Raw genomic sequence first — 9,008 nt, forward strand, 5'->3', positions numbered from 1 at the left:
CCTCCCTCTCCTGCCATAGCGCCTACCTCCAGCACCCTGAAGATGCCGTGTGATATACCTTCCTTCACCAAGCTGGTGATGGCTGCTGCACAGTGAGCCCTGGGTGCACACATGCTGTCCTGCTGAGCTGTCCACTTGTCTGAAGACTTCTTAAGACTGCCATTTTTGCCTCCCTGCCAACTGTCTTCAGAATGGGCCTCTGGGTCTTATGAAACCATTAGGCTAGGTGATATGGCGCCAGCAGAGGAAACATCGTCCTCTGGCATCTATGGGTCTCATTCCCGGAATCCCCAGGTTCCTGAGCAGATTTGGCCATGTATGGATCAGAGGCACTTCTCCAGCATTCGCTGTGACTTGACCCAAGTAGCAGTGTTGGACTGCTCACTGCATTTAATAAAGGAGTTCCTTTTGGAAGTCTGTGCTACCCCCATGCCAAGTTGGGAGGAGACAGCCACATGGTCTGGGGCCATTCAGGAGTTAGGATTGAGAGCCCTTTGCTGAGGACAGGGGTCATCCTGGCCCACCAACACTTGTGCCGTACCAGAGGGCTGGTTTTGGACGTCACTGTTACTTTCACTGAGCAGCCATGGGTGAGCACATCTCTGTCTTACGAACCACATCAGATACTGAGTTAGCCTGCTGAGACTTGGGAACTCCTAAATTCAAACCCATGATAGATCAAAGAGGACTAGGCTGTCATCTTTCAGTCCCTTTGGCCACTATAGATGGCGGGGGTGGCAGTTGGCCAGTAGGTGAAAGCTGGCCCCTTTCTTGTTTTCATCATGCTTCGGGCAGTTCCTGTGTGCAGAAAACCTGCAGGTCCAGAAAGACTGAAAAAGAGGAATGGAACAAATGAAGTGGCTTGAAGGATATGCCAGTAAGTCCTGTGGAGAAAATGATAGGGGCTTCAGGTTTTGCACCTAGTACCTAAGGAACTGTTGATTCGACATGGAGATGAGAAGAAGGATTTTCCAAGTCACAGGGAAGAAACCCCAATCCCTGAAATTTCTATCTCCAGTGCTTGGAAGTGAAATAGGGATAACTGGCTAAGTTAACATCTTGGCCTGGCTTCCCAGGAAGCTTAAGCATCAAGATAATGAAGGCAGTACTTTAGTGTTTCTGTTTCCATTCTATGCCACTTCTTGTCTTCTTGCTTAGTAGTGGGAAGGTTACTGGCATTGACTGTACTGTGTGAGGCTCTTGGTACTAGCCTGAGTCCTGGAGAATGATCACTGAAGACAGGAGTTCTGAGCCCCTCCTTATGTCCTCACAATACTTGTATGCCAAGGTAGTTTTAGATTTGGCATCATACCTGTCCTCCAGATCAGGCTCTCAACCTTCTGTACTCTAGAAAATTTCTAGCCAAGGTGTCAATAAATAGAGCAACCCAGATGTGACTCCGACTCTGTTCAGTATCAGTAGGCAGGAGGGTGCACAGCATGCCATTGCCGTGGTCCAGCGTCCTGACCCATGGTGCAGCATATATCCAAACCAGGTCCCCTGTATTTAGTCCAGCAGCCTCACCTGCCAGTCTGACTGGCAGCCAGGAGGGAGTACACAGTGTGTAGGAGTCTGAGACAAAGCAAAAAGGAGTGCTGTGGGCAAGGAGGGGGCATGTGTGATAGGTGTGCAGAGAGCCTCTTGAACAACCAGGCCTCCCTCCCCGACCTCCTGCAGAGCTGGTCTCAGCAGTGATTTGCATAATATTAGGCTTCATTCTTGCATTAGTTGGTAGGTAACTGCTTTTGGAAATTTATTTAAGTAAGTTTGAGGAAGATATGAAATCTGAAAGAGGCATCCATGGGTCAGGGGTTTGGTAACTTTAAAGGCAGGATAACATGCCAGTAGGAACCAAGGGCAGTAAGACTGTGTGAGACTACCGGAAACTTTTAGGAATCATTTAGGACAGGCAAAGGGTGCTGAGCAATCCATTCATGACTTAGAAGTACAGCCTAGACAATGCTGGAGGGGTTGCTCCTGAAAGATGCTCGCCCAGTGTGTGCTGGGACCAAAGGAAAAACTAACGTATTGTCCTGCATCTGTGTAAACCCTCGTATGCTTCCCATGGATGACTTCCTGAGGCTTTGGTTGTACACCTTGAAGAAAAGCCAAACCTGGGAAGGGGAGTTGTAAGAACATTTCACCTTGGAGTTACAGACTAAAGGGGGAGGTGGTTGAACTAAGGGAGTCATGTTCTTCACACTTCTGCACCCACTCTTCTCGAAATGTGAAAAGAAGCTTTCCTCCATCTATCACGTATCAGACCTAGAGTCCTTAACCTCAGAAGGCAATACTACTGGCTGAGAATGTAGAAGGATCAAGAAGGCTTTAGTTCAATTCTTGACATTCAACATGACAGGTGCATGTTGATGCCTGATGGAAGATGTCCTTGTGCTTTAAGAAGAGGTCACTGATGGAGATCTTCTACCTGTTCTTGGCCCCACCACTAGAATAATCTTGGGCTGGGTGGGTTATAGAATTGAGGCACTGTCACGGTTCATTCTTATATTAGTAAAAACAAAAATAAAAGCAACTTTGGATTTCTTCAACTTGTTTTCAGTTGACTTCTCATATTTATTCTGATGACCACTCAGTGAAGTGGCACAGAAAATAAAAGCCAAGATAGTGTGGTAATGCCAGAGATCATCTCATGGATGCCTGGTGCCATGAGTACCGTACTTTGCACTGTACCATGGGTACCGTAATTCCCTTTTTACATGTGAGGAAATAGGCACAGAGAAGTCACAGCAGGAAGTGGCAGAAGTAGGACTAGAATCCATGCAGTCTGCCACCACTGTCTGTTCTCTGCACTGTTCTGGGGTTCTGAGATGGGACGCAGAAATGGACATTAGCCCAGGAGGTGAGATGATGGCTTTGCCTTCCTGTGGCCCTTTCCTGTTAACTTCCCATCAGGCCTGAAGTGATTCCTGCGGCTGTGGTGGGCTCTTGGCTGGGTCAGAATCAGTAGGTAGGGTCCTTGCCTTGGGTCCTGAGAGTGTGAAATCTCTTTGAACATTCTATACTTCTGTCCCCTCCCATAAGTAAATAAAGACAGGAATGAATGAATGAATGAATTCCAACCTCCAGATTATTTGTGAACTTGTACCCATGAGGACCTTCCTTCCTGTTCTTGAATTCCAGGTCCCTCCACTTAGCATTGGAACCCTTATGGGTAGAAGCCATGGTTCTGGTAGTCTACATGAAGTGTCCTAGTGCACGTGGGCTCATCTTGCTACCATCCTGTGTAGAGACGGTGCATTCTTTCCCTTCCAACTTTGGTCTCGCTGACTTGAGTGAGTCAAATGAAGTGAGAGATGAAGATTAAATTATTTAATGATAGCCATCTTAAATTTCAGGAGTATAGGAATGGGGTCATAGCAAATTATAATGCAGAAACATGTTCATTACCTTTTTATGGTCCTTTCTAATGCATGTTTTAGTCAGGATCAATGGTTGCAAGAAGCAGGAATCATTCACCCCCATGAATTCTAAAACAGCATATTGTTTCAATAGGCACTCTCACAGACAGGGAGCCTGACAGTTATTGCTACTTGCTTTGTAACCTCAACTGATGTGCTCCTGCCAGAGGCTGTTTTTGATCCTGCTGCCACAGGACTTTGCTGATGTGGACCCCTCTGTGGATGGTTGGTCCCTGTCTTTTGGATCACATTCTGAATGTGGTGTGCTTAGTGGCTCAGCCTACCTTCATACCTGTCCCTAACTCTGTTCCTAGGCCACCTCCTTTCTTGCCTCAGTGACTTCATCCTCCCTTGTATGCCAGCTCTTCACAGTGCTGTGCCCTGTGCCAGGGATGCCGTTCCCATTGCTCCTTTCTTTATCCTCTGGGATTCAGCTCACATGCATTACCTCATTGACACCAGGCAGTTAGCTCTTCTGACTGCTCCTGGCTATGACTTGCTACCTCCAAAACCTTGGATTACACTGGGTTGGGCTGCATTTGATCCACTTGCAGATCAACCTCTCCCAGGCTTGGCCTAGAGGGACTCAAGGTCAGAGTCATATCATCTTCCTCTAGCTTAGTGTCTGTTTACTGGTGGGAGCCCAGTAAACGCTGGAGGATGAGTGGCTATGAGCCATCAGCCCAGCCCTGCCTTCCCTCCCCCTGCACGGAAGTCCCCAGACTCAAGTCATAGATGCCATTTGCTCGTCTCACAGGGGACATTAGGAGAAAGAAGAGAAGGCCCTTCTCCAAATTCACACTGAATAGTGTAGCTCACCCCTGGGGCCAAAATGCCATTTGGAACCCAAATGTGGGAAATAGCATCTTTTTTTTTTTTTTTTAACTTATTTATTATCGAGAGAGAGAGTGAACATGCACAAGCTGGGGAGAGGCAGACAGAGAGGGAGACACGGGATCCGAAGCAGATTCCAGACTTCAAACTGTCAGCACAGAGCCCAACGCAGGGCTTGCAACCACAGACCCACAGACCGTGAGATCATGACCTGAGCCGAAGTCAGACACCCAACCGACTGAGCTACCTAGGGTCCCCTAGGAAATGGGATCTTTAATCAGCCTTCTTCCAGCCAACCTTATACCACCATGGTTGCAGCCCTCCCACCTGTAGTTTTCTGCACTTAAACACAGTTTGCCTTCCTCTCTTCCTCTTCCTCCATCCCTTTTCATTCCTTCTCCCCACTCCCCCACTATGTAATAATTACCTTTTTCACTCAGCACTCAGGCATATCAGTTGTTTCCATCTCCAACCCCTGGAGTTGGATGAGAGCCAAATCAATGTTCCCATTTCACAGATGAAGAATTAATTCAAGGTTAGGACCAGGGAGGCCTTCCATGTAGGGAGTGTGGAGGCAGCCTGAATCCCTGCTTCTGTCCCATGAGGGACACCAGAAAGGACCTTGTGAAAGGCGGGGTGGCTCAGTCATCAGAGAGGGAACAGTCCAATGTCAAGATGAGGGGCAAGGAGGATCCTGGGCAGGTTAGGAGTGGGCCCAAACTCTGTGACTGATCTCTACCCTAGGACACCTCAAAGGGGAGAGAGCACTGCATGAAAGCCATGGGAACCATTTGGTTACTCCCTTAAATTGGGAGGTGGGGGCAGGGCAAGTGAGCCCAGTTGCTGAGGGTGGGAGGACATGATAGGGTAGAGAAGGGGCCAGCAAAGAGAAGAGGGAGGAAATGGCACATGGAGCCCCACTTTCCCATAGAGCCACCCATGCCCACGCTGGTACAAACATGGAAAGAGATGGTACCAGAGGGGAAGTGCCTGGCGTTCAGCACACAGTGTGTGTTAGCACCCTAGGGGTGTGGCTCCGTGAGAAAGTGCTCAGTCCCCAGCCTCCAGTCTGACTTGGCAATAACAAATCTCAAGCTGAGCTTGGGTTGGGCCGGTCTTGGCCCGTTCTTCCCCATGGCAGAAGGTGGAGAGGTGGGGAGTCCCTAGGAGTGACTCTAGGAGGGTGAAAGAGACAGCATCAAGAAGGGAGGCATGGAGCAGGGGGCCATGGAGGGCAGGGACACATGAGGAGCCACCTTGTAGGGGTCCAAGCAGCACACACTTGGTTTGAGTTCTCTGTTTCTCTGTGGGTTTCTGAGAGCAGCTGGTGTTTTCAGAAAAGGAAAGAGGGCTGGAGATACACCAGGGAGATCGGTTCCAGTATCCATCCAACCTATTGTCCCCCGGGCCGCCTCCCTCCACCTGACACGTTCTCCATCTCCCACCCCAACATCTGCATGGCTCCTAGATGCCTCCCTCCCGGGACATTAGTGACTCCTAGGCTTTGACCTCCATTTTTGAAGACTTTTAATAGAGGGAAAGCATCCCTGTCTATGATATGAGAGGGTTGCACTTGGATTAAAACTCCAAAGGGAATTGGGGAGAGGGGATTTGGTCCCATTCATCAGAACCTATACCTAAAGTCTAGAAGTTCATGGGTGAGGTGATGAGTGGAGAAGTAGTTCCAGCTTCTTCTGTCCCTGCAGCAGGGAGGTGCATGTGTATTCGTTGTTCTGAGGTAGCCAGGGCTGGAGACACACAGGGTACAGGTGGTGCATATTTGGGACGCTACTGACCTCTAAGTAGCCCTTTGGAAACTTTGAAGGCTATGCCTCCCCCTCCCCCAACCTAGATTAGAAAACTTGTTGCTTTCCCAGGTTACAGTTAGGAGATTAGAGTAGAAAATGCAGATTGGGTCTGCATAAGTATTTTAGGAATTTGTCCTAAAAGCAGTTACCAAAGAATGACTTCCCCTGTGGACAGAAGGGCCAACCACTGCCCCCTCACCCACCAAAAAACCCTAATTCATGCCAGGTATACGTCTTGTGCCTGGGGGACCCAGGCCAGTGGATGGGTTAGCCCAGGTGGTTTCAGAGACTGATCACAGGCATACTGAGCAGAACAAAGGGATGGAGGTGGGCAAGGTGGCTTTGGTCCTGGGAGAGGGCTATGAGAGTCAGTCCTGGTGACTCTGAGGCCCCTGTCCTCACCTGGGGTCCTGTCCTGGCGGGGTAGCAGCTACCACAGGTTCCAAGGCCAGGGAAGGGTACTTGGGGCTGAGGGAAGCTAGTGGGGGTGGGGCGGGGGGAGCCCAAGCTGAGCTAGGAGCCTGACCTGGATGAAGTAACTTCCAAGGTGGAAGATCTCCTTGTTGTTCCAGGGGAGAGCTGGGCTGGGCCCTTAGTGCCTTGGGTGAGACCTCAAGGATCGCAGAAGGGGTGCTGAAGGCCAGAGAGGAGCAGGGGTCTCCTGGGGATCCAGACAAGCTGCCCTTCCTGTAATCCAGAGAAGTTCTGCCTTGAAGGACACCTCACGGCCCCAGGAACAATGTGGAAGGATGGTGTCCCAGATGGCTTCCCCACTGTGTCCCCTGAGTTTCCCTTCATCTTGGGCACTCACTTTGACCCCCAGGGCCAGATGGACCCAAAGACATTGGGTTTTCCTTAGAACAGCTGAGGCAAGCTTGCATTTTCAAAAAGAAGTTTATTAGCATTGAAAGGGACAAATGAGATAAGAGAAAATGCAGAGGCCCAATCTCTAAAGCAAGACCTGTGCTCTCACAGTCATCACACTCTGGCCCGTGGACTGGGCAGCTATGTAGCCCTTTGGGGTGGAGCTGACACAGGCTCTGCCTGTCTCCACCTGCCATAGTGCTCTTTTCCTGTGCTCTGGGGACATCATCCAGGATACACTGCTCTGTAAGGTCAAAACCCTTTTCTTTCCTGTCACCCAACTGGTTCCTGCAGATGTCCAGTTGGGTGAGGCGCCCTGAGCTGGCAATAGTCCGGGGAGTGACCTCATCCCTCCAGGTCGGATCCTGGCCGTCCTTACTTCCATGGCACTGTAAACCCCCTGTCCTGAGAGGGGCCTTATGACTCCAGTGAGACCTCCGCCTGCAGCTTCTCTGTAGCCTTTGCCTTCCTAGAGGCCTCCCGGTACCTAGCAGAAGGCTGGTAGGAACTTTCATCACTGGCTGAGCCCTGCCAGCTCTGGCTGAGGCCCAGCAGGGCCCGGCCCTGCCGGAGGAAGTTGGGGCTTGAGAAGCAGTAGAGCACAGGGTCCAGGACACTGTTGAGGTAGGTGAAGGCCAGGGAGCCGTGGAAGAGCTGGGAGCAGATGTTGAGGATGTGGCAGGCATGCAGGCGAAAAGCCACCATGGAAGCCATGCCAAGGATGACACTGGGCAGGAAGCAGATGATGTAGACAGCCACCACCACGGCCAGCATGCGCACGGCCCTCCGCGGGCCTGTCTGCCCACCCAGGTTGCGGCGCCGGATGGTGAGCCCGATGCTCACGATGGCAAAGAGGATGAGTGTCAGCGGCAGGAAGAATTCCAATACGAACAGTGCCTGGTGCCAGCGGAGTGAGGCCGAGGTGTTCTTGCCCAGCTGGTAACTGAGGCAGGAGTGGTTAGTATAGGCAGTCAGGAGCAGGTGTCCGTTGAGGAGCAGGATGCCCGCCCACAGTCCCCCGGCCACTCTGGCGGCTGCCCACACAGAAGCCCGGCTCAGCATGTGGTGGGGCCGCACCACCTTCAGGTAGCGGTTGAGTGCGATGGCCGTGAGGAAGACCACGCTGGCTGAGCGGTTGGTGGACAGCATGAAGAGGTTGACTTTGCAGACAGTGGCCCCGAAGCGCCAGATCTCGCGCAGGAAGTAGTAGTCCACACGAAGGGGCAGGTTGATGATCAGGAGAAAGTCGGCAATGACCAGGCTGACCAGGAACACTGTGTTGGACGTCCAGGGCCGCGTGTGGAAGCAGAAGATGAAGAGTGCCAAGCTGTTCCCCAGAAGGCCCAGGACAAACTCCACACCCAGGGCTGGTGCCAGGAAGGCAGATACTATGGGGGAGGAGGCTGGGTGGCAGGGAGCCGAGGCCTCTCCAGGTGACCCCCAGTCTGTGGTGAAGGCAGAGGGAGAGGAGGAGAGGGAAGGAGGGAGGGAGGCAGGAAGAGTAGAGGGAGGGAGAGAAAGGAGGGGAGAGGAAGAGCTCAGGTTATGAGATTCCATGGGCTGCTTAGGCCACGGACCTGAGAGAAGTTTCCAGTCTTTCTACCCCTGCAAGAGTGTTCAGGGCAGAGTGGAATGATGCTCACTATTAGCCGGCCACCACGATGACTCAATATCCTGGGGTTTTCATCAGCATCCTTGCAGCCACTGAGAAACACCCAGCGTTCCTGTTTGTAGCCTCCCCCCACCCCTGCAGCCCTCCCTCCTCCCTCCCTGCCCTACATCGAGTGACCTGGCCACATTGTCTCTGAAGGGGGGTGGGGGGAGTCTATGCTGCCCTGGGCAGGGGAGGAGAGCAAGGCTCAGCAGTGGGGTGATGGAAGCCCAAGAGGACCCTGAAGTGGGAGGAAGGCCCAGCTGGGGTAAGGTGGGGAAAAGCGTTCATAGCCCCGAGGGATCAGACATTTGCTTGCCTGAAGGCTGGAGCTGGTCCTGGCACCCATAGCTCAGGATCATGCAGGCCACCCTGGACATCAGCCCCCACCCCATTACATACAGACTGGGCGGTTGTGTCCCTGCCCTCACC

General features: G+C 51.9%; 2 protein-coding genes across 7 annotated transcripts in view; one reads left to right on the forward strand and one right to left on the reverse strand.

Moving 5' to 3' along the window:
• Positions 1 to 3,074, forward strand: part of KANSL3 (KAT8 regulatory NSL complex subunit 3) — a 43,560-nt gene extending 40,486 nt beyond the window's left edge. For all 6 annotated transcript variants that reach the window (XM_049651416.1, XM_049651417.1, XM_049651418.1 and 3 more), the window contains one exon: positions 20 to 3,074. In XM_049651416.1, the coding sequence (XP_049507373.1) occupies positions 20 to 40 (21 nt within the window). In that variant the 3' untranslated portion in view covers positions 41 to 3,074. The remainder of the gene's footprint in view (positions 1 to 19) is intronic.
• Positions 3,075 to 6,942: 3,868 nt separating this feature from the next.
• On the reverse strand, positions 6,943 to 8,557 carry OXER1 (oxoeicosanoid receptor 1). Its single transcript, XM_049651423.1, has one exon. The coding sequence runs from the start codon at positions 8,480 to 8,482 to the stop codon at positions 7,343 to 7,345; it is 1,140 nt and encodes a 379-aa protein (XP_049507380.1). The 5' UTR covers positions 8,483 to 8,557; the 3' UTR covers positions 6,943 to 7,342.
• Between the last annotated feature and the right edge of the window lie 451 nt (positions 8,558 to 9,008).

This window comes from Panthera uncia (assembly GCF_023721935.1).
Source record: "Panthera uncia isolate 11264 chromosome A3 unlocalized genomic scaffold, Puncia_PCG_1.0 HiC_scaffold_11, whole genome shotgun sequence".
NCBI lineage: Eukaryota > Metazoa > Chordata > Mammalia > Carnivora > Felidae > Panthera > Panthera uncia.

What these genes read in the sequence shown, in the direction of transcription:
- OXER1 (XM_049651423.1), bottom strand. Translation starts at nt 8,482, where the DNA reads ATGGAATCTCATAACCTGAGCTCTTCCTCTCCCCTCCTTTCTCTCCCT.